At 57.6% G+C, this 24,878-nt stretch overlaps 1 protein-coding gene across 1 annotated transcript; it reads right to left on the bottom strand.

The window, feature by feature from the left end:
• Nucleotides 1-1,796: 1,796 nt before the first annotated feature.
• NRTN (neurturin) lies at nucleotides 1,797-15,626 on the bottom strand. Its single transcript, XM_021084020.2, has 3 exons — nucleotides 15,486-15,626; nucleotides 5,227-5,438; nucleotides 1,797-2,386 (listed from the first exon to the last, which is right to left on the bottom strand). The coding sequence occupies exons 2-3, from the start codon at nucleotides 5,393-5,395 to the stop codon at nucleotides 1,962-1,964; spliced, it is 594 nt and encodes a 197-aa protein (XP_020939679.1). The 5' UTR covers nucleotides 5,396-5,438; nucleotides 15,486-15,626; the 3' UTR covers nucleotides 1,797-1,961.
• Between the last annotated feature and the right edge of the window lie 9,252 nt (nucleotides 15,627-24,878).

Raw genomic sequence — 24,878 nt, forward strand, 5'->3', positions numbered from 1 at the left:
TGTGTGTGTGTGTGTGTGTGTGTGTGTGTGTGTGTGTGGTGTGCACTGCTGAGAACCCCAGCCCTGGGGTCTGTGGGGGCAGCTCTGTTTATGTTCCAGTTTTCTGGTGGGCTGGGCCAGTACCCTGTGGTTTGATCTGAGTGGGAGACGTGGATGCTGGGGTCCCAGGAGGCCCCAGGAGAGTGCATGCACACACATGCACACGCACACACTCATTCTCTCTCTCTGGTGCATGCGAACACTCTCTCCCTCTCTCTCACGTGCATATTGAGGCAGCCAAGCTTCAGGGGCCCAGACCTGGGCTCCGAGGCCAGTTTTCCTGCTGTGTGTCCTTGTGTCCTGGGCCAAGCAACTCACACCTCTAAAGCTCTGGGCCCTCTAGCACAGGGAAACTGAGGCTCAGCTTCTGCAGCATCTGAGAACTCTGGCCTCTCTGCCACAGCCAAGCTGAGTCAGCCCAAATGGTATAGGAATCCACCACCCGAAACCTCAGAGTCAGAAGACTGTGGGGGTGGCTGGGGACCCCAGCCAGCCAGCCTGCCCTGGAACTGCCTTCCAAGCAGACCACCCACCGTCTGGGGCCTGGCCTCGGAGCCCTGCTCTCAGGGCTCCCTGGAAGTCCTGCCTGTTAGCTGCCTCCAGTGTCTCCTGCTGCAGCCAGGGGTCTTGGGCACAAGGGAGCTGGGGATGTGCCTGCCAGCCTGCGTGGACCTCCCTGGGGGCAGCTTGTGATTCGAACCCTTCAGCTTCAGGATGGTGATTGAGTTTGGGAAGGATATGATGTTTAGAAGGTGGTTCTGAGCAGAGATGTGTGGGAAAGGGGAGGCGGGGCCAGTCTATGAGACAACAGTAAGGGAGGGAAGCGGCTGTTCTCTCTGGAGCCCCAGTCAGGAGTGGGAGGAGGGAAGAGGAGAGGAGACCAGGTCCTCAGGAAAGCTGTCTGGGCAAAGGGGGAACTGTGCGCGCCGGACACCCGCCTCCCCAGTCTGCTGGGAAGGGTCTGAGGCATCTGGTCTCCAAAGTGGGGCTCTCTACACCCTCCTTCGTCCCAGGCCCTCCTCAGACTGTAGGACCTGCCGCCCTCTCCCCATCCGCCGAGAACCCAACACCCCACGTCGTCATGGGCCTGCCAAGCATCAAGGTGACCCGCAGGCAAATCTAAACACCGCACCGCTTTTTCCATTCTGCGCGGGGTACTCGTTGTAAATTCTCCCTGGAGCTCTGGCCAGAGCTTTTATGGCCCTAGGACCTAGGTCCCTGGGGACCCAGCTTGGCCCCAGCAGGCGCCAGTTTGGGGCTGGATGGAGTTGGTGCCAGCCCAACCCAGCCCGCAGGGAGATGGGCAGCACACATATATTTTTAGCAAGTGAAAGGAGATAGTGGCTCAGAGTTCACCCTGGTGGGAGCTGAGGAGGCCTGTCAGGTGAGAGAGGCCTGGAGCTCAGTCTTCCCATCTGCACTGTGGCTCCATCTTTCCAACCCAGAAAGATACCTTGCAGGGAGGTGAGGATGGGACACACGGGGAAGGGCACAGGGACCTGCAGAGAGGTGAGAGAAAGGGTCCCTGCTGACATTCCCCTATTTACCCCATTTTCCTTTTTGAATCCTGGAACTAAGATCCTCTTTGCATCTGCTTTCCTTTTCCCCAAGAGCAAATGGGATCCTCCCAGCATCCTGCAGGTGGTACCTACATCCGTCCCCATTTTCCCAATGGAGGTGGCGCCTCCTCCCCACACACCCTCGCTCCTCCAAGAGGTGGGCATCCCCGGGGTGGGGGGCAGAATCACAACTCGGGCTCGATTTTACACTCTTTATTTTAGTACAGTTATCACGAGAGTCCTGAGGCCTCGACGGCATCTTCTGCCCATGGGCAGTCCGTCGTGGGGCTTGCCAGGCCAGACGGTGGGTGCCGTCGGGACGGGAGGCGTGGCCACCATCTCGCCGGGCCCAGTGAGGTAGGGTCACACGCAGGCGCACTCGCGCGCCGACAGCTCGTGCACCGTGTGGTAGCGGCTGTGCGTGTCCAGGAAGGACACCTCGTCCTCGTAAGCCGTCGGGCGGCAGCAGGGCTGCGCGCGCACCCGCTCCCGCCGCACTCGCCGCCGCTGGCGCAGGCGCCGCAGCCCCAGGTCGTAGACGCGCGCGGCCGCCTCGCACGCGCCTGCGCAGTAGCGGAACAGCACTGTCTCGTCCGACGCGTAGCCCAGGCCCAGCTCGCTCACGCGCACCTCGAGCTCGCGTAGTCCGCACGGCCGTGTCCCCGACCGCGCGCGTGCGCGCCGCCGCCGGGGCCCCGCCCGACGGCGCGAACCTGGGGACCGCCCGGCCCACGGCGTCAGCTCGCGCAGCTCCACCGCGTCCGGGGCGCCCTGCAGTAGTGCACGGTCTGCAAGCGGAAGGAGATAAGGGGGTGGGGTGGGGTCAGTGGGTGGGTGGGAGAGAGTCGGAGGGAGCCCTCTCCCCTCGCTGTTCCCATGCCAAAACGGACCTTTGTGGAGACGCTAGTGCACCTTTTCCGGACCGCTTTTATCTCGCTCCCGGATTCCGGCTCATGCATCTTCTCGGGAGGTGTAAGGGGTGCATATCCAGATCCTTATGCCGTGTCCCCTTTTCTGGACCCTACACCTATGATGGACTACTCAGAACCTGGTACATCCTTCCCGGGTGCCCTGTACCACTTTTCCAGCCTGCCCCACCTTAAGCTGAGCTGACCTGGGTGACTGTCTCCCACTAGGCAACCCCTCCCCCCGCCCTGCCCCAGCACTCTCTGGGGACCCCATTCCTATGCAGGGCAGCATTGGGGATTGTTCCCCTTTTCACTGAGCTGCTCTTACCCGGTTGCAGAAAAGAAAGGGAGGGCTCAGCAGGTGGTGTGGTGATCTAAATCCCTGTCCCCGCTGGGCTCCAGCTGCCCACACCCCTATGCAGAGCTGCCCAGAGCACTGTTTCCCACACTCCAGCTACCATCAGGAAGCTTGAGCTATCGGGGTCTCTTGCTCACCCTCTGAGGTTCCAAAGCCCCCACATCTCTGAGCCCCTGGCCTGTTCATAATCTCCCACCTGTCCCTGCTGCTCCACTGTGTAGCAGAACTTGGTTTCCCTCTTCACAAAACCAAGTTGGGGCTGTGCGGGCTTCTCAGAAGGCACCGAGGAGTAGCAGGCACTGAGGTCCTATGTGGGGACCTCACCTCTTGAGGAGGCAGCTGTCAGGGAGACCCCCCCCCCGGTGTTGTAGGTGAGGAAACTGAGCATCCAAAAGGGCAGAGACTTGCTGGAGGCCACACCACGAGCACGTGGCACAGAGAAAGAGAGATGAGCCCAAACAGCAGCCTTCCCACTTCCATCGTGTGCCCAAGTTTGGTCCAACTCCAGCCCTCTGCTCCCATAGCTGCCAGGAGTTGCCCCAAGCCTTAGATTCCCAGGGCCCCATGGCCTAAATTTATTTCCCAAGCGGCTGGCCCTGCCCCTCCCCCTCCCCCATACTCCTCCGCCCCAGGAGAGAAGTGCAGACTTTGGAATGGCAGGCAGTGATGATCGGCTGCAGATCTGCAGGCAGGGGGTTCCCAGCCCCTGAGCAGGTGGCAGTCACACTTGTGGTTGAGAGAGGAAATCTTGAGTTTAGCCCCCGCCTGTCCCCAAGGCTGATGCACCTGGCTGTCAAAAGAAATGGCTTACTGGGAGGCCTGAGGGGAAAGGGCTGTCAGGGGGTCTTGCTCTGCCACTCTCAGCCTTGTAGTTTCAGGCAGGCGCTGGCCCTGTTCTCTTCCTCAGTTTCCCTGTGTGCTCCGTGAGGCTTATAGGGACCCCATTTAGCTGGGGCTGGGAAGGTAGAAAGTTGGGGTGGGTGGGTAACCAAGCAGCATCTTCTGAGTTCTTGAAGCCCAGGGGCAGGAGCAGGGTGCCCCACACTGCCTGCTCTGGAGTTGGGTTGAGCCTAGCTCACTTCTGAAGCCTACAATTCCAACACTTAGTGTCCCCACCCCAAAGTTGTGTATCCAGAGAGTTAACTCAGGGGTTGCCAGATAAGATACAGATGCCCTGTTAAATTTGAATTTTGGATAAACAATGATATTCTAGTATATCTGTCTGCCTCCCTCCAGCAGGCCTAGCCATGTATGCTGGGTCTGGAATACAAAGAGGTGAGATCTGCACCCCCAGGCCTAAGCCTGAAATTCCACCATCAGCACGTTAGTCCCAGGGCCTAGGACATTCGACTTGGGGGGATCGGGAGCCATTCCCTTCCCTCAGTAGGGCTGGGTCCAAGGACAGGATGCCAGGCAGGCAGGGGCTGACCATGAGCCAAAATCCTCTGCTGTGCCTGAAATTCCACTATTGGTGCTTTGCCCCCAGGGCCTGGAGCGCTAGCTTTAGGGGGCCCACCCGGGTCCCTGGGACCCAGTGTCCTGGGAAGGACTTTGATGCCTATAGGAGGGAGTGGTGGAGGCGGAAGTGGAGACTGCGCCGGAGGCCACCCACCCTTGTCCATTGTAAAGACAAGAAAGAAGGATTGTGTGGGCTGGCAGGGCGGGTGCGGACGTGCACACAGGCGTGCACGCAACCCCTACCCACAAGGGTCCATGTATGTGCCCCCCCATCCCTGCTCCTAACTCCCCCTCCATCTGTGCGGGTGCTTGCGAGGACATGAAGGCGTGCACACAAGGTCGGGGCCCATGCACTGCCCTGGACCGACAGAACCTGAAGAGGGCAGGCGCCAGGGGAGAGTGGGGAGCAGGGTGGACACGCCCCCCAGTGGGCGTGTCCACTTTTCTACCTCCCTGCCTGTTCCCATCCTGTGTCTCTGTGCTGTTCTCTCTCTCTCCCCCCTTCTAGGTCTCTTCTTATTTCTAGGTCTCTCTCTCATTTCCCCCTCCCCTTGGTCCCTGTCCACCCTGGCAGGTCACTAGGGCCTTGGGTCCAGCCTCCCTCTCCCTCCACCCCCCGCTGCGCTGCAGGGCCGCCCGGGCCGAATGCCCAGGTCTAATCTCCATCTGGCCCCCTGGCCCCTAAGGGCTAGAGCCTAATTCCTTGTGACAGCTGAGCCGAGAGACCCCAGTTCCCAGGAGCCATCCCATCCGACGCCCCTGCCAGGCCTTTGGGGGGATTTGCATCCTCCCCCCACCCCATCTAAAATAAGCCTCAGCGGCCCCGCTCCACTGCGTGGAATTCCACGATTGTGGCCCCTCCGATGTTGAGGGTGTCTGACCCAAGACAGGGGGAAGGGCTTACACTGGGCCAGGCGGGCGATTCGGGCGTCCAGGGTGCGAGGGGGCCGGCGCAGCGGGGCCAGCGCGGGTCCGAGGCGGTGGCTGAGGAGCAGGCCGTCCCGACACATCCAGATGGAGAGCACCGAGCTGCAGAGCACCGAGGCCAAGGCCGCCGCCTTCCAGCGCTGCATCCTCGGCCTGCGTGCACGGGATGGTCAGCCACACGGCCTCCGTCTGTCAGGCAACAAATGAATGGGCACAGGGTACTTGGTCAGGCACTGAGGATACAATGGGGCCTCTTATTTTGAACCCCCTCCTGCTCAACGATCAATAATAACATAGAAGGGATATATCAAGGAACCAATGAACAGTGCTGTGAAAAACGCTGCCAAGGAGGGCGTGGGTGCTGTGCCAGGGTTAACGTGGGAACCATCCCCATCTGGGGGGCCCAGAGTGCTTTCCTAAGGACTGAGGAAAGTTGAGACTTGAACAAAGGTAGGAGGTGGCCAGGCAGAATAGAGTGGCACCTCAGGCAGAGGAAACAGCCAGTGCAGAGATCCTGGGGTGGGACCAGGTGTAGCCAGTTTAACCAGGAGGCTGGGGTGGCTGGAGCCCAGTGAGCTTGGGGAAGAATGGAAGGAGGTGAGGCCGTCCCCAGCAGGGGGCACTGTGGGACTAGGGCGGCGAGGAGACGTGGTGCTTAGTATACTGTCTGGGAGGTAGGAATCCTGGGATTTAGACAAATAGATGTCCCTGGGAGTGACTTCCTGCGCCACTCTGAGCCACAAACTAATGCCCCAGAAGTGGGCAGCAATGGACCAAAGCTGCCCTTGACGGCCCCCCCCCCCCCAGGCCTTTGTAATACGACCAGGCCCTTCTATCCAGAACATACTCTTCTCCTTTGCGGCCCACTCCCATTCCATTTTCAGTCTTAGCGTGGAGGGCGCCTCCCCCAGGAAGCCTTCCCTGACTACTCCTCCCCAGCCCCAGGTCGGCGCAGGGGCACCCTCTGGGCGTCCACAATGCCCTAAGCTTCCCCCCGTTAGGGCACTGATTACTCAGAGTTGTGGCTGCCTAAGTCGCGTCGTGCTCGGAGCAAGCAGTAGATGTTTAATAACCCATGCGCACCCCACACCTCCACCCTGTCTGAGAAGCTCCCCGCCGCTGGGTGGCCCCCAGCCCGCGTTTACATTCCCCCGCCCGGCCGCCTAGTGTCGGCCCGCGCGGGGCCTGGCGGCCGGCCCGGTGTAAACATTTACACGGAGCACTGAAAGCCCGGCTGGACCGCGGTCAGCGCCTGAGCTCGGCCGCGGGGCGCCGGGCGCCCCCACGCGCGCGCCTCGGGCCGCACAGGCAGGCAGGCGCCGAGCCGAGCAGTTATTCGCGTTTCATTTGCATGTAATTTGCATGTGTCCGCCTGCGGGTGGCGTGGTTAAGGGCAGTAGGGCTGGAACCGCCTCTCCCCCCTCCCACCCATGGATGCCCCCCCGCATAGGAGCTACACTCACCAGACAGTAAGTAAAAGGATATTTATTAAGCGCCTGCTGTGAACCAGACCCGGTACTGAGCCCAGGAAGGAAGCAATATAACCTCCATTTTACAGCTGGGGAAACAGAGGCACAAAACAGACAGGGAGGGGCTTGGCCAAGGGCACAGCTAGGAAAGGGTCTGTTATGCACACCTGGGTTCTTTGACCTGACACACACCACGTGGGGCAAGCAAATGCTGTAGACTCATTCCGAGGACTTCCCACTCTTGGTGGTATTTGATACTGCCATTCTTATTACTGTTGGTGGTGACAGTGGGGAATGAGCTCCCCAACTCCGGGATGTGTCAACAAACATAAGCCAGCTTGGAGATCTGAGGGGCAGGACTATGCCTGGCTTGGGGAGGGAACAATCAAGGCAGCGCCGTGTGTTTGAGCAGAGTGAATGAAGGAGGAGGTGAGGGCAGGGAGGTGACCAGGGTTGTGGGGAGATTTCATTCTCAAAGTTGTACAGCAAGCGGAAATTTTTCAGGTGCCCAGACCCATGGCCTTTATTTAATTTATTTATCTCTAAAGAAATTATAGTTTGGGAGTCCCTGTTGTGGCTCAGTGGTAACAAACCCGACTAGTATCTGTGAGGACGCAGCTTTGATCCCTTCCATCCAGTGGATTAAGGATCTGGCCTTGCTGTGGCTGTGGTGTAGGTCAGCAGCCGCAGCTCTGATGCGACCCCTAGCCTGGGAACCTCCATATGCCCTGGGTGAGGCCCTAAAAAGACAAAAAAATAAAAATAAATTAAATTTTTAATTTTTAAAAAGAAACCAAATTTTTCCCCCTGGGTGCACTTGCAGCATATGGAAGTTCCTGGAATCTGAGCTACAGCTTCAACCTATGCCGCACCTCTGGCAATGCCAGGTCCTTAACCTACTGCACCACAGGGGGAGCTCCCACTGCGTTTATTTTTAATGAACATCCCTTTTATGCCAGATCCCATTCTACAACCTTAAGGACATTATTAAGTCATTTCAACCTCGCAAGGGTCCTTATTCTCATTTTATAGCTGGGGAAACAGACCCAGAGTGGTGACGTGACCTGTCCAGGGTCACAGAGCTGAGATTAGCACTCTGGTGGCCTCACCCCTCCTGGGAGAGGGAGACGGGCAAGGAAACCCACTCAGGCCCAAGACCTCAGGTGGTCAAAGCCCTCTCTGCCCCCCACACACACATCTTGCTTGCCTCACACCCAAATCCTGGAGTAGCGTGCCTCAGATTCCCTGTTAGGCTGGAACAAGAGCCCTGCACAGAATTGGCCTAAAATTCGGGACTGAGAAGGTAAATGAGTCGCCAGCCACAAGATAGCCCAGCATGGGAGCCTCTGGTGGCCTTGGAGCCGCAGACCCCCCGGAGCTCTAATGGGGGTCAGGAAAGCAGGGGGCCGCCAGTGGAGGGGACCCAACAGGTGCGGCTGATAAGCGTCTGCTAACAATGAGCCTTTCTGTAAGGGGGTCACCCAACTGGTTTGTGTCTGGCATGGACCTGACTGGGAGCGGGCGAGGCAGAGGGCACGGGGAGGGGACCAGGTGTGCTTGATCAGTGTGCTTGTGTCGTGGGGAGGTGGGTTCACTCACACAGCCAGCATTCTCACACTCACACATTGACCCACTCACGCGCACACACTCTCAGGTGCACCCAAACACTATTGCACACTCTGGGATACTACCAGACACACTCTCACATGCACAAATGCCACCCCACATACACACTCAGTGTTCTCATGCTCACACCCTCAAACAGGATTGCACTCACACACCTGACCACCACCACACTCGCATGCCAGTGTTTCACACTTTTACACATGGGCATTTTACACCACACTCAAACATGATCACACTCAAATATTACCACACTCACACACTCATGTGTGAGCACACTATAGACTTGCACTTGGGAAGTCCCCCACTCATGCCCACTCAGGTGCCCTTACACTTTCTCATACCCTCAGGAGCTCCCACATGCCTTCAGTACTCACACTCCTACACACTCAAGCTCATTCATACCCTCACTCACTGTCTCTTGCACCCTGACACGGAGAATGAGCACACCACACACACGCCACCTCCAAACCCTCCCGTGAGCGTTTGAAATTGTGCGTGTACAGGCGTGCCTGTCCTCATCGGCTTCCCGCATTCCGGGCACACACATGAACACGCTGCCGTTGCTCGCGGGCCTTAGGCTGAAAGATCCTGGGGTCGGGGGGTGAGCTGTGCAGACAAGGTGAGCTGCGAGGCGGGGAGGGGAGAGGCAGAGCGACCTAGCGAGAAGAGCCCGCCCTGGCCACTGGTACCCAGCCCAGGCTCACACCTGCTCAGACAGGGCCTGGCAGGGGGTCCCCTCCCAAGCCAACAATGTCCAGACCCTGGAGAATCCTCACGGCCCAGGGAAGAGAGCACCTCCCTTCTGGGGGCCAGGCCGGTGTGAAGTGCAGCAAGAGGGATCTGGCTTGGACGTCCTCTTCTAGCTGGAGGCCACAGAGGGCTGGGGCACTAAGGGACGGGAAACTGAGGCGCAGAGGGGCAATGAGTAGCCCAGAGTCACATAGCCAGCTAAATTCTTCCAATTAGCCATGGAACAGACAATTAGGCCCAGGGTGTGTGGGTGTATCTGGCAGCTTCCTTGATGGTGCCAGGAAACACTGCTCATTATCTCGATGTCCTGGCAACACTCCAGGGCTCCACCTTTCCACAGGTCTTCTCAGGGAACACCCTCTAGGCATACCTGTTCCTAGGGTCAACAGCCTGCATCCAGCAAAGATCCTGGCCTCAGGGTGGGACTTGCTTCTGGCTTGTTCCCAGGAGAGGAGAGGAACCCTCCCTCCATCCATTCATCTCTCTAGTCTGGGGGAGGCCTGGAATCAGGGCCCGTCTCCATGAGGCAAACTCCTATTCATCCTTCAAAGCCCCAGCTCTTATAGCCCCTCCTCTAAGAAGCCATTCCTGTTTCCTGCCTTGGCCCCCTAGCCCCCTCCCTCTTGCCCAGCTCAGCCAGCATAGTGTCTGGGTCCATGTCTGTCTTTGCTGGGCAGGGGGCTTCATAGCCTGGGCTGGGTCCTCTCAAGGTTGGGGCAGCCTTTGATAATTCTGTCCACGGTTTCCCGGCTTTTGGCCATGTGGTGCCTCTCTCCATGGGCACCTTTCTTCTTCCTCTGTACCTCACTCCTGGACATGTCTCTGGTCCTCCTGTACCTCTTTCCCCATCCTCAGAAAGGGCCTGTGGCGGGGGCTGGGGGGCACCAAGCACTGTGGGAATGACCAGGCAGCTCGTGGAGCTGTCTGTCATTTCTGCCCACAGGCAGAGTGAGCCAGTGAGCCAGGCTGGACAGCCACATGGGCAGATGTCGGGGTGGCTGCATGTGTGGGCCAGCCTGTGAGGAAGGGCGTGTCTGGGCGCTGCAGCACGTGAGGCCTGGACAGCTGAATCCAGATCCCTGCTCTGCGTCTTCCTGGCTGGATAACACAGGGCAAGGCTTCTTGTCGCTGAACCTCAGTTTCCCATCAATTTCCCAGGCTGCATGGGACCTTTTCTTCATTGGGAGGGCCATTTAATTCAATGAAGTCCCGCAGGTCTGGCTTGCGTGACATGCGTGATTGCACGTCTGGTCTCTGGTTTCTTCCATCAGTGCTGACAGCTCCGGGGCTGGCAGCTGGGCCTATTCCCGGGGCAGCCCTGCTCATCGCCTTTCCTCAGCTGGCCCCTGGGGGTTCCCTAGGGTTCCATTGATGGGGAAACTGAGGCCCCACAATGGGCGGGGCTTGGGCCTCTCTCAGGGCAAATTCAACTGTTCTGCAAAACAAGAAACAAATTCCACAGTCTGCAAAAATGTGCCCCCTCCCTTGGAGAGCCCCAGGGCCCAGCCCCACCCCATGGGGGGGATGGGGAGGCCAGGGCAGGCACAAGCCAGTGACGCACATCTGGGGCTAAACCAGGAACATCTGGATAGCACAGCTGGTTCCGATGTCGCGTCTGTGGAGGCCGGGGGCCAGCCTGTGGGGCGGCCTGATGGGAGGGTGCAGGCTCAGACACCCCCAGCAGACCCCTCAGGCCTGGCCAGAGGTGGGAACCCAGCCTCTCCTCTTCTTTCCCCAACCTGGAAGCTGTCTGCTGCCCAATCACTAGAACCATTGCTGGCTCCTTGCTACTCTGATGGTCAAGTCTCGAGTTCTGAGCTTGTCTTAAGGGGCTCTGGGTTCTATCTTTGTCAAAATAAGGCTGAGGGGTGGACAGACAGAGTGACTTCTGGGGAAGACCATGTCTGTTGCTTTGTGAGAATCATAGCAGTAAATAATAATAATAATAGCTAATACTAACATTATTGAATAACACCATTGGTGTACCATAGTGACCCATAGCAAGGTGTGGACCATTTTATCCCCATTTTGTAGATAGGAAAACTGAGATCCAAAAGACTGAAGTGACTTCTTCAGGGTCAAACAGAGCGTAAATGAGATTTGAATTCAGATGGCTGGGCAAACTCCTACTCATCCCTCAAAGCCCCAGCCTCAGTGCCCCCTCTTCCATATTCTTGACCACTGTACCATGTGGCCTCCCTAACAACAAAAACAATAATAATAACATTAACACCTGGCAATGTTAGCTATTCCATTTATTTAGTGCCAAGCATTCTGCTAAGTGCTTTCCATATGTTTACTTCTCCCCAGTCCTTGGAAGAGATGTCGGTATTATTATTAGCCCCATTTATCTCACAGGAAACTGAGATTGGAGAGATAGGGTGACTTGCTCAAGGTCACACATGAATTAAGTAGCTGAGCTGCAGTTGAACCTAGGTCTGACTCAGAACTTGTTCTTTGCATGTCTCCACAACGCCAGTAACAAGGGTAATGCTGAGGGCCAGGGGAGAAGCGGGGAGGGCATGATAGGTCCTACTGTTTGGGACAACAGTGGGCCTGACGTCCAGGGCAGTAAAAGCTTTGCTCAAAGACCACACAGCTGGAGTTCCCATTGTGGCACAGTGGAAACGAATCCTACTAGTAACCATAACGTTGCGGGTTCGATCCCTGGCCTCGCTCAGTGGCTTAAGGATCTGGTGTTGCCATGAGCAGTGGTATATGTAGGTCGCAGACATGGCTCAGATCCTGCATTGCTTTGGCTCTGGTGTAGGCCGGCAGCTGTAGCTCCGATTGGACCCCTAGCCTGGGAACCTCCATGTGCTGTGGGTGTGGCCCTGAAAAGCAAAAACAAAAAAATAAACAAACAAAAACACACAAAAAAACACACATCAAAGCAGAAATAGCAGAAAGCCCAGTGTGCCACGCTGGGTTCTGCCCCCAGCACATTAACTCCACACTTACTGAGTGCCTACTGTGTACTGCACCAGCCAGGAAACTCAGGATGACAAAGGCCAACCTCCCCCACCTTTGCCAAGCTCACCATCCAATCAGGGAGACGGCTTATAAACAAGAAACAAGTAAGGTAATTTAGATGTTGACAGTGCAACAACCACCCCAAAATAAAACAAGGTGAATCATTAGTGACCCGGGCTGCTTTTAGGTAGAGTGGTCAAGAAGGGCTTCTTAGAGGAGGCAGCAGTTATGCTGAGTCCACGTGAAGAGTGTTCTATGCGAAGGGGAGGGCAAAAGGCTCAGAGGCAGGACTCTAGCTTTGCGGGTGACCTGTGTGACTAGGTGAGCCACGGGACAGCAGGGGGAGATGAGTAGGAGAGGTAAGGAGGGCCCTGTGTCCTGCAGGGCCAGCACTCCATCCCCCACCGAAGTCTGGAGCCCTTCTGTACTGGCTGCCGCACAGGCGTGTTATTGGGGAGGCTGGCTGGGGATCATGGGGGTGTGTGTGTGTGTGTGTATGTAGCAGGGCTGCCAGCTTTTCAGACCCGCCGTTTCTGGCCCAGCCCTCTGCGGCTGGCCTGTGAAATACCCACCTTGACCATACCAGCCTGGTCTGGCTTAGCCAGACCGGCCTGGGACTGGCCCTGCAGGCATCTGGGGCAGGCAGGAGGGGCCTCCCTGGGGTGGGATAACAGGATCAGCCTAATGAGGCCTGGCACGGCTGAGCAGCTGGCATGGGGCCCAGCGGGTGGCTTGAGGGACATGGGTCCTCTGGGAGTGCCTGGGAGGACACCGCACAAAGCTGGTCATCTGACAGAAAGGGAAACCGAGGCACAGGCCCTGGTGAAGCCTGAACCTTAACGCTGGTTGCCTAGGAATCAGGGGACCTGACTCACCTCTCCCCTCTCTCCAAATGCAAATTCTGCCTTGGATCCTGACACACTGAGCTGTTTAAGCATGCATGGTGCCCTCCATCTGGGCCTCAGTTTCCCCAACTGGGAAGCGAGATCCACCTGCTGGATTTCTTCCAGGACCAGCCAAAGCCTGATGGCACTTGGATTTGGAGGGAAGATCTTTCTACTCCTAAGCATCCTTGCCAAAGCGCCCCAGGCTTTCTTTCAGGCCGTTACGTCCCAGGAAAGTCCAAAAGACTGGCTGGCTGGTTTGGGAGCCTCCTGTCCTCCCCTCATCTCACCAAATGCAGCTAGCACCAGGGCTATCTTGTTCTCACTTCATCACAGCACACAGCCTGGCACACAGCAGCTTAGGGCTTGGGAATTAATTACATGGAGCATGAAAGAAAGCTTGCCCAGCCTCAGTTTTCTCAGCTGTGGGGTGAAATGGGAAGAATCAGCCTCTCACTGCACCTGCTCAGTCGATGCTCACTGGGCAGAGGGATGTCCCTGTCTCCCCTTCTGAGCTTTGAGGCTTGGATCCCTCTGCCCAGTCTTGGGGGAGGGATCCTGGGGGACCAGGAAAACTGTATCTGCAGCAGAATCCCTTCTCAGCAAACACCAGTGATGGGCCCAGGGATGCCAGATGCATTAAAGACCCATTCCTCTCTCTTCTGTGTTGCCAGCCTCAGGAATCCATCGTTGAATGCCCCCGGCCAATTCTCTAGCAACACAACAGTCTCCCTCCCACACTCACACAGGCCCCCTGGATTTCCCCAAACCACCCCTGCTATTTCCCACCTCCAGATCTTTGCATATTCCATTCCCACCACCTGGAATACCCTTTCTTTTCCCATTTAGAAAACTCCTATTCATCCTTCACAACCCCAGCTCCAATGCCCTTCCTCCAGGAAGTCTCCTCTGACCCTCCTTCCCTGAGATGGAGCCTTTGCTCCCCTCTCTGGGCTCCACTCTGGATCCAAGTCTGTCTTCCTTGAAGGACAAGGCCCAGGAGCTTGACACCAAACAGTCAGCCAAACTGTTGCTGTCCAACAAACATCTTGATTGTGTCCTTGTGCCTGGCTGCAAACTGGTTCTCTCTCCTGCCCAGACTCTTGAGAGCCATAGCCTCTTCTCATCCAAAACTGAGGACAGACACTGATGGTGGAATTTCAGACACTGCCTAGCTATAGTGGGGAGTGGTGGTAATATTTTGTTTTCTTCTCTGGGCCCTGGAACTAGCTCTTTGAGACTTGAGGGGAGTAGACTGTAAGGCCTGGGAGTGGCCGTGGAACCCCAAACCTCAGGAGTCCTAGAATGAAGAGTGTGGAGAGGGGGGTGGTCCAAAGGGCCCAAGGCCAGGGGCTGGGGGTGGGGAGAAGCTGGCAAAGTTGGGCGTCACCCCCCCACACACCCGACATCCGCCTAAACCAGTCACGCCCCACTGGGACTTCCTCAGCCTGGGGCTCTTGAAGACAGACAAAGAGTGTCATGGAACACAGAGAAAAGGATGTAGAGCAGGGAGAGGACGGGGCAGCAGGCAGGAGTGAGGAACGCCAGGGTCTGACCTTCCACACCCCCTACCTAGGTCCTTGGCCCAGCCTTGCAGGTAACCACAGGACCCCTGAGATGGGCCATTGGCACCACGGTATATGCTGGTACTTCCTGGGGAGGGGGCAGTGGTGACCTCCACCTCTGCAAAGGCTATTTCTCTCTCCAGTCCCACCCCACATCCACCCATTTTCTGAAGCCCCCTCAGCCTAAAGTCTGCGGCAATCTGACAAACCGAACTTCTGGGAAGAATTCTGAGACCATCCTAAGCAAGAGATGCCTTTTACAAAAAGTCAGGAAGGAAGACACAGCCTTCTCTCCCTCAAATACGGTCTTTGCCCTTAAGGGACCCCCCCCACCCCCCCACCCCCCCGCAATGGTTTCGCGCCCTCTTGTGGCTGAACAAGGGCTCCAGGAGCCGAGAGAGCCCGGCCCTTACCGGAGGACACCGTGTCCCCGGCGGCGGCGGCGGCGCGCAGGGAACGCGGTTGGAACGCGCCACTGACAGATGTTTACTTCTGCGTGCAGCTGGGCTGCGACGGCAGCCCCCCACCCAGGGTCTGCGGGATCCGGATGCCCTCCCCCCGCGGCCTCTTGCAGACCGCAAGGCAGAAGGGGTGTCTGGGTCTCGCCCTCCTAGAGGCTGGGGAAGGGATTCCGGCTGCTCCTGCTTCCACCCTTCTCCAGACCCACACATGGGGGTCCGAGGAGGCAGAGGCGCGCCCGCCCCGTCGGACAGGGAGGCCCCCCGCCCCTGTCGCCAACACCGGCCAGACTGGCTTGAAGAAGGAGCTTATGTTCGCACTCCCGCCCCCCTGCCACGCGCGGACCTGTCGCCCCTTGACCCCACCACCCTCATACACACGCCAGTTCTCGGCTCGAGGCGGGAAGCTACTGGTCTACCCGGAGTCCCTGGAAGCCCCCCAACCTCCAGCCGTGGGGCCAGTCCTTTCCCCGCGCCAGTCCCTGCGGGCCCCCCGCTGGCCCTTGCTTACCTGCTCTGGGCTCCCAACTAGCCGTCAGTGGCGGCCGCGCCTGCCGCCCGCGCCAGCCCCGGCCCCTGCCCCTGCCGCTGCGACCGCCATCCGGGCTGTCTGGGCCCGCGGCGCCCGGGGGGGCCCGGGCCGGAGGGGGCGGCCGCGGGGGGGCCGCGGCGCGGGCCGGCCCATGGGGCCCCCCCGGGCTCGCTCAGCCGCGGGCTGCGGCCATCCCGGCCCGGCGGAGGCTGGGGCTAAAGGGGTGCCCTGGACGGCCGGCGGCTCGGAGGGCGCGGGGCGTAGAGCCGCACGGACGGCACGGGCGGCCTCGGCGCGCGGCGCTGGTCTCCGGTGCGGCGGCGCGAGGGGCCTGGGCGCTCAGAGCGGCGCCGCAGCCCGCTCTCCCGCCGCCTCCGCCGCTCCCGCCGCGGACGGCTCGGCCGGCGCGGCCGGGGGCGGGGCCAGGGGGCGGGGCCAGGGGCGGTGGCTCGGGTTTCCCGGGACAGGGAGCCGCCCCCGCCCCGTCCCGCCCCGCCAGAGGGGGACCAGAAGAGCGCAGGTGGCAAGGGTGCGGAGGCCAGAGCACCCCCTAGACGGCGAAGTCCCTGGCCCGGAAGGCTGTGGTGGTGCTCCTTTGGAAAAGCCAGGGTCCTGAGATGCCCCACTCTTAGGGCCCCCTCCTGAGATAAGAGCCACAGCGCCCCCGACGCCAGTCCCGCAACCTTCAGCGTCCCCCATCCTTCTGAGGACCTGATCTTACTGCCACACACACACACACACACACACACCCCTTCCCGCTCTGGTATCCTGGAATGCAAAGCCCCAAGAGGTCCCGTCATCAAAGAGGCCCCTCAGGGAAACCCCCAGGACAGCTTCTCCCCCAGATTAGCTGTTTCCCACCCCAACTCCAGGAACCCCGACGGCACATCTTCATAAATCCAGGACGCACCAAGACCGCCCCCCCCTTCCTTCTGGTGGAATTAAGAGTCACAGCATCCTCCCAGACGGCCGTAACCACGGCCTACAGTCTCGCCTACCCCACTGAGGATTGTGGGGCACCCAGTCCTTTCCCAGGTCCTCTTTCCAGAAAGCTAAAGAAGGCCCCCTCCTAAGGAGGACATTCCAAAGAAGTGAGACCCCCGATTTTTTCCTAAGACAGCAAGAGATACCCTCAGACTGACTGAAGATACCCGCTCCGCTGTCCATGGCGCCCCTCATCAAGTGGCAGTTCTCTCCAGTCTGACCTCCGAGCTAGATCCTGCAAGGGATACCTTTCCTACCCCTGGCTCCCGGGAGCGCTCTCTTGGGCCCAAGGCCCAGCGCTGCCCCCGATCCGCCTGCGATCCTAAACCTACCCGGCCCCCTCCCCGACGGCTTCGGGCTTCGCGTTCTCAACGCGCCCCCTAGCGGCCCCAAACTGACTCCGGGGTTGGTGGAGGAGAAGGAATGGGGAGGCGCGGGACCCGCCCTGGCCTAATTTCGGAGAAGCACCGCCTGGTAGCCCAGCCCTCGGACCCCCGCACTCAGGCTCCTGCCCGCTGAGCCCGCGCTGCTGCCTGCGTTCTTGGGCCGGGTACTCTGGTTCTCACACCCGCCTCCTGACTTCTTGGGGCTTCCTCACTCTGGCTCAGGCCGCCTGCATTTCTCTAATCCCAGCAGCCTGGGGGTTTTTATGGACATTAGATCTTCCTAAGACCCCCACCCCCAGCCCCAACACACACACACACACCCGGCCAGTGGCCTACCAAATTTGGCACTACTACTCATTGTACGCAGTGGTGGGGGAACACTTAGGCTGTACACGGGCTCATGTGGATGATGTGGGGCAAACTGGACCCGCGAGGACCATGTAGCAGGAATGTGAGTTTGTGGGTGGTAGGGGCACATGAGGATGAGTGAGAGTCCAAACAGCGGCGCCTCAGCTGCCCCATCAACGTCTAGGATGGAAAGAACAGGAGTCTGTGCTCACCTCTCCGTGCCTGGGTTTTCCCATCTGTAACACGGAATGTTGATATGAGATCCTAATAGGATTGCAGCAAGGAACGAATGCGTAACCATGCGGGCTGAAGGTGAACAACGCCCACGCATCTGCCACCATTGGTGTTGCCAAGGGCTCACTCTCAGTGACACGCATACCCTGGCTGGAAGGAAGGGTGAGGCACTGGTGATCATTCACACACAGACCCTCAGACCTTGTTCCAGGCCGGGTCCCACCTAGCACTCTTGAACACCCTTCTGACCACAATGCCATCCCCACCACACACACAGCTGTCCAGTCCTCCCACGCAGACACACACTCACACAGGTGTCCTTACTTCTTTCCCTTTGGACACACTCGTGCGCACAGATATGCAGCTCTCACTGTCCCAAATCTCGAGTGCGTGCACGTGCACACACACACAAACACAGAGAGTTCCCTGTTGAGACACAGACATGTGATATTCACATGATTAGCAGCTCATGCATCCTCACAGCAGCTCCAGGGGCCACTCCGGGCAGCAGAGTAGCATTGCTCCTGCACACGCATGCACACTTGGCAGATGGTTACACACTTCTGTGCTGCTAGGTTAACATGCGTTCGGTGCTCACGCACGCTTTTCATACAAGACACTCACACACGACCCTAAGGACCGGGTACCCACCCCACAGCCACACACCCACAGGAGTTGCAGAGATCCTGTTGCTGTGCACACATGGGCCCACATGCACACACTGGGCCAGCCCGGAAGCACAAGCTCCTCTGCGCATACGTGGCCAGCCCAGCAGCCCACCCCCACCCTGGCCAGTCATCATTAAGCTGTCACCAGCTGCCCCTGGGCAGCCTCTGCTCACCTCACACTGCCTGGGCCCCCCTCCCTGCCCAGGGCAGGGGGCTGTGGGGAGGGGGCAGGGGCATGCAGACACAAGGGGTGCAGGACATACACATGTGCCCACCATGTGGATTCTCGTAAAATGGTTGCCTTGGTAACAGTGTCTTGAAAGACTCAGTTCTTCCTCTGGGGTGGGGGTGGGGGGGCCAAGGGGAATGGGTGGGATCTACACCCACCTTCCGTCACTGGAGATCAGGTCACACAGTCCCGGAAGCAGACACACACAAACTGCCACCTGGGAGGAGACCCCTCCACACACATTGAAACACACATGGAGACCCCCATCACACTGGAGCCCCCAGAGACCCTGCCCTGCTCCGGGCCAGCCCCACGTGATCATACCAGACACAGGTGTGATGCCCTTGCACAACGCTGGGACGCCACTTCATACAACCCAGCACCCTGGCTACTCTCTGTTGTCAGCCACATGGTTTGTCACCACCTGGACAGGTGGTGACAGAGACACCCCGTCACACTGGCTGACTCACACGGCAGCTGGGAACTGGGGCACACCCACCCTCAGCCCCCACCCCACCCCCAAGTAGCTGTCTGGGCTCAGCTGCCTGGGAGGCCGAGGGGATTCAGGGGCTGGTTCTATTTGCAGGAAACACGAGTATTTACAATGCTTTATTTTTAAACCTCTCTCGTTCCAGACTGGGGCTGCTCTGGGCGGGGTGGGTGGAACTGAGACTTGAACCTCCCACCCTAAAAGTACCGCCTTTGGGTAGGGACCATGGTCTCCCCAGGGCACAGATGGGGGAGACAATCTCAGGGATGAGCAGGGGGCATCTGTGGCTGATTTGAACTTTTCAGCCTCAAGGTCAAGGCTGAGGCAAGGGTGGGACAGCCAGAACCCAGGCCTTGCCACCTGCCCTTCTCCTCAGTGTTTTCCAGGGAAATTAGTTCTGCTCCTTCACAGCCTCCTCCCCTAGGTAGCTCACGGCAGCACTCCCCGTCTCCAGCCTGCTCTGTGCCTACTTGGCAGTTGTGAAACCTGAGGATCAGAGAGGTCAAGATGCTGGCCCAAGGTCACACAGGAAGACAGAGCATCACATCTGGGGCTAGATGAACACTCAGCCACTGCCCTTGGCCCCTTCTCCACCCCTGTCCCCTGGGGCTGGCCCCTTGCCCTCCCTGGACAGTCACTGCTCCCAAGGGGAGTGTTCTGTTCGCGGATGGAGGCCCAGGCGGAGGTCCTGGGAGGCCGCGGCTTCTGGCCAAGATGTAGACTTGGCTGGTGGAGAAGTTTCCATCTTAGTGCCAGGAGCTGCTCCAGGCCCTGCAGGCTCAGGGCTGCACCTCGGGACCCTCCAGGGACCAGCCCTGTGGGGGTGGAAGTGGCCTAGCACTCTCTGTGTCCTGTGTCCCTTCACTGGCCCTCGGCCAGTGCTTCAGCCGTCCCACACACTGAGCAACACACCATCCCACAACGTGCAGGTGGCTGAGCTCCCTGGGCCTCAGTTTTCCCATCTGTGAAATGGCTCCTGCGTTTGTTCTGTGCCCAGTGCAGACCTGTGGCCGTGGGAAGTGTTCTGCCCTGGAGATGAGATGGGGCTCTCCCAGGGTCAACAGGCCAGCCCAGCCCAGGTCTGCCAATTACCAGCCACGAGGCTCCCCAGAACTGGGCTTTGGGGGTCTTGATTCCAACAAAGTTATTCTCACCTCGAGCTGGACGATGCTGAGGGTGGAGAGAGGCCTCGGCCCCTACAGGGAACACAGCTGGACACCCACTCCTGGCCAGAGGTCAGAGCAAGGGCCCCAGGGACCAAGGAAGGAGTCGGTAGGACCAGCCAGGATGGGGCCCATGAGGCCTGTGGGCGGCAGGAAGGAGCCGGCTGGATCCAGGCAAGGATGGGAAAAGCAGGGCCAGAAGGCGTCCCCATAGGGCCATTTGCAGCAGGAGGTCACAGGTCGAGGGCTCTGTCCCTGGGGGCCCCAGGTCGGCAAGGTGGGAAAGCCATCAGGCCTGGGGGCAGAGGGACAGGGAAGTGGTGGTGGGGGGGTCAGCTTGGGGGACACCTGAGGGCGGGCCAGAGCTGAGGCCCAAAACGGAAGCTCCCAGACACCCCTCCACACACAGAAGCCACAAATGTGTGCCCACCGTGTGTATCCACGCATGCACATACAACAGACACACAGACACACGCTCAGAGACACAAATATGCCTGTTGACCCACAGACCCATAATGACACACACAGACGCCTCCCAAAGTCAATCATACTCGGCAAATGTGTACACACACCATCACACACACTCACACAGACACAATACATACCCCCCACACTCACACACTCACAGCTGTACACAGCCGCCTCAGGCCCGGAGGCTGGCAGGCACCCCGCAGCACACACACCCGGCACCCTGGCTCTCGCCACCCACTTGCTTGGCCCTGCCTTCTCGTGTCCTTGGCCTGGGCTGCCCTAATCCTGGTCTCGTGTCCTGAAGCCAGAAGATAAGGGGCAGCTGCAGCCCCAGATAAAGGAGGCGCAGCCACAAATCCTGGGCGGCCCCAGCAGCAACGGGCAAAGAGCCCGGGCTGCACCTGCCCCGTGCTTCCTCCCCCATCCGGCCCAGAAGGACAGAGAGAAGGCAGGGGAGACAGAGACCAGAGACGTGGAGGGAGTCAGAGACAGGGGTGGGGGGCAGCAGCAGAGAGAGGAGAAAGATGCAGAGAGAGATGTGGAGGGACATAGACACTGGGGGAAAGAGAAATGAAGAGAAAGATACACGACAGACACACAGAGAAAAGGAACTACAGAAAGAGAACAAAAAAAATTGAGGAGTTCCCGTGTGGCTCCATGGGTTAAGGATCTGGTGTGTTCATTGCTGTGGCTCGGGTCACTGCCGTGGTGCGTGTTCCATCCCTGGCCCCAGAACATCTGTGTTCTGTGGGTGCAACCAAAAAAAAAAAAAGAAGAAGAAACAGAAACAGGAAGAATAAAAGAAAGAGACAGGCAGGGAAAGCACAAAAGCACACATGGGCAGAGTGCCAGCGGCACTGTCCCTGGGCCCTGCCCCACCCCTTCCTGGGTGCCTCAGTCTCCCCCCCTGCCCACAGGGGCCCCAGTGCCACCTGCCTCCCTCTTGTTTCCTCAGATCGGCCAAGGTCAACCATTTCTAGGACTCAGGTCTGGTTGGGGGGGGCAGGCGGCGCATCTTCCTTAATGTCTCCACACCCTCCAGGGTGACACCTGGGAAATTCCCAGCTTCCTGCGTAGCCTCCCAGGGTGACACCTGGGAAGTCCAGCCAGTTCGTGCCCCCCCATGCCTCAGTGTCCCTAGCTATGACAAGATGCATTCACTCAGCAAGTGTTCACTGAGCACCTACTGTGTGCTAATCCTGGTGCTGTGTGCTGGAGATGCTGAAAGCCCGAAGCAGACCCAACTCCTGTCCACTATGGGCTCATAGTTTAATGGGGAAGATCCCTTGTGCATCCCTTCTCCAGAGGAGAAGCTGGGAATGGAAGGGTGTGTGGAATGAACAAGGTGACTGGGTGCAGGGAATAGTCTTCCCGGGAGAGGGAAGAGCATATGCAAAGTCTGGGAGATCATACTGGCTCATGGGAGGTCTGGAACAAACTTGGTACTTGAGTTTAGGAAGTGAGGAGGTGATGAAGGATGAAATTGGGAAAGGCAGCAGGGGCCAGATTATGCAGAAACTTCAGGGGTGTGCTACAGGGCTGGGGCAGTAGGGAGCCATGGAAGGATGGGGAGCAGGGGAGTGCCATGGTCAGAGCTGTGTTTTAGAAGGAGCTGTAGCGGGAGTTCTCACTGTGGCACAGTGGGTTCATGATCTGGCTTGTCTCTGTGTAGGCTCCAGTTCCTTCCCTGGCCAGGCACAGTGGGTTAAGGATCCAGCATTGCAGAATCCTTGTAGGTCAAAACTTGGCTTTGGATTTGATCCCTGGCCTGGGAACCTCCATATGTCACAGGTGCAGCCATTAAAAAAAAAAGAAGAAAAGGGATCTGTGGGAGGCTGGACTCTTGGGGTCAGGATTGGAGATTAAAGCCTGGAAGGGGGGTTGCTTGGAGAGGAGGTGGACCAGAGAGAGACCCTGGAGGGAACGTAGGCAGGACACGGGGAGTGACAGGCTGTGGGGGGAGTTGCAGGGTGTGTGTGTGTGTGTGTGTCCTGATGCCCTGGTTTCTGGCTAGAAGGTGGGGCAGCCCTGAGCCAGGACCCTCTGCAGGCCATGGACTCAGGGAGTTGGGATGAATGCCTGTTCCCTCCATATAAGGTCTGAGAGAGGAAAAATATGAGCTAATACATGAAAGGAGCCTAGGACAGAGCCTGGGATACAGTAAGTGCTCAATAATTAGCTACTGGTGAATAATTAATACTATGCCATTAAAGGAGTTCCCATTGTGGCTCAGCGGTAAAGAACCTGAGTAGTATCCATGAGGATGCAGGTTCAATCCCTGGCCTTGCTTGGTGGATTAAGGACCCAGTGTTGTTGTGAGCTGTGGTGTAGATTGCAGACGAGGCTCAGATCCCACGTTGCTATGGCTGTGCTATAGACCAAAGGCTGCAACTCTGATTTGACCCCTAGCCTGGGAACTTCCATATGCTGCGGGTATGGCCCTAAAAAAAAAAAAAAACTATTCCATTATAATAATATAATGAAAACAAGCAATTAATATTATGTCACTTGTAGTAATACCATGGTTATTAATGGCCAGTCCACAGGCACACTCCTCGCTGCTGCCCCCACCCCCTTTACAGGAAGCCTTCCTGGATCACGTTACACAGAGAAAAAAAGTCACCATTATAGGGCAGAGCCAGGAAGCCCTGGGAGGGTTCTTGGAGGCTGAGGCCCAGAGGAGTGAGGCCAGTTCCTGAGGTCACCCTCTCTGGCCTCAGTTTCCCCAGCTGTCCAGTTGTCTCCCCAAAGGACCTGGGTGCCTGTGGGATGACACCGGGGACATGATGGTAGAATCTTGGAGGGCAATGGGACAGGCACCTCCCATTGAACAAGTGAGCTCCTGTCCCTGGACGTGGGGGGGGCGGGCGGCGGCAAGAGTCTCCCAAGGACTGTGGTGGTTTCCTCCCAGATTCCACCACTTTATTCCCAGATTGTCCGATAGAGGGCAGCCAAGGCTAGAGATGGAAGACAAGCTTCTCCCCACCCCCACTCCATTTTCTCCCAGGTCTTAGAAAAGCTGGTGCCTAGCCTGTGGCCTCAAGCAAATCCTTTCTCTCCTCAGGCCTCAGTTTCCCCACTTGTTACCTCTAGGAACACAGAGTTCCTGCCTCACTTCCCTGCTCAGGGGAACATCATCAAGTTTAGCCATGAGGAGATCCCTTGTGGCTCAGTGGGTTAAGGATCTTGCATTGTGACTGCAGCAGCTTGGGTTGCTGCTGCGACATGGGTTATATTCATGGCTCAGGAGCTTCTATTCCATGCTGCGGACTCGGCCAAAAAAAAAGTTTAGCAGTGAAATGCAAGGGCCGCTATAAGGGCGTGGTTGTTCCCATTCTGCGCTATTCACGTAATTCAAGGCAAATAATAGTAGTAAAGTAACAGTAACAACAGTAGTCATTAATGTTCATTGTTATTTATTGAACCTTACTTTCTTTTCTATTTTTGTCTTTTTAGGGCCACCCCTGAATATGGAAGTTCCCAGGCTAGGGGTCGAATGGGAGCTTACAGCTGCCGGTTTACACCACAGCCACAGCAACGCAGGATCCGAGCTGCATCTGTTACCTACAGTACAACTCATGGCAACGCCGGATCCTTCCCCACTGAGTGAGGCTAGGGGTTGAACCTGCGTCCTCATGGATGCTAGTCAGATTCATTTCCACTGAGCCATGACAGGAACTCCTCCCTTACTTCTCTCAAAAACACTCAATGTCAGCTTCTCAGTGAAAATGTTTTCCCTGATCATTCTATTAAGCATTGAAGCCACCAAAAAATGACATTCCTGGGAGTTCCTGCCCTGGCACAGTGGGTTAAAATCTGACTAAAGTGGCTTAGGTTGCTGCAGAGGTGGGAGTTTCATCTCCAGTCCGGTACAGCAGGTTAAAGGATCCCACATCGCTACAGCTGCACTGTTAGTTGTAGCTGCTGCTGGGAACTTCCATATGCCATGTGTGCAGCCATTAAAAAAAAAAAAAAGGTATTCCCACTTCCTGCTTCATTACCATCCAACATACAGTATACTTATTATGTGATCGTCTTCACCACTCCTATCTGAACTCTTAAGGGCAAAGTTTTTTGTTTTTTGTTTTTTTTTGTCTGTTTTATTCATTGGTGTATCCCTAGGACAGCATCTAGCATACAGGCCCTGAACAAATTATTTGTTGAATGAACGCCCCAAATAAAAGCAGCAGAATTTAAAAAATTTTAGGAGCTCCTGTCGTGGCTCAGTGGTTAACGAGCGCGACTAGTGTCCATAAGGACACAGGTTCAATCCCTGGCCTCGCTCAGTGGGTTAAGGATCTGGCACTGCCATGAACTGTGGTGTAGGTCGCAGAGGCAGCTTGGATCCCCCGTTGCTGTGGCTGTGGCGTTGGCCGGCAGCTGCAGCTCTGATTCGACC

Source organism: Sus scrofa, chromosome 2, assembly GCF_054392235.1.
Source record: "Sus scrofa isolate SSC_HxYL_T2T_F1_AM1 chromosome 2, Sscrofa_HxYL_maternal_Yorkshire_Landrace_v2.0, whole genome shotgun sequence".
Classification (NCBI taxonomy): domain Eukaryota; kingdom Metazoa; phylum Chordata; class Mammalia; order Artiodactyla; family Suidae; genus Sus; species Sus scrofa.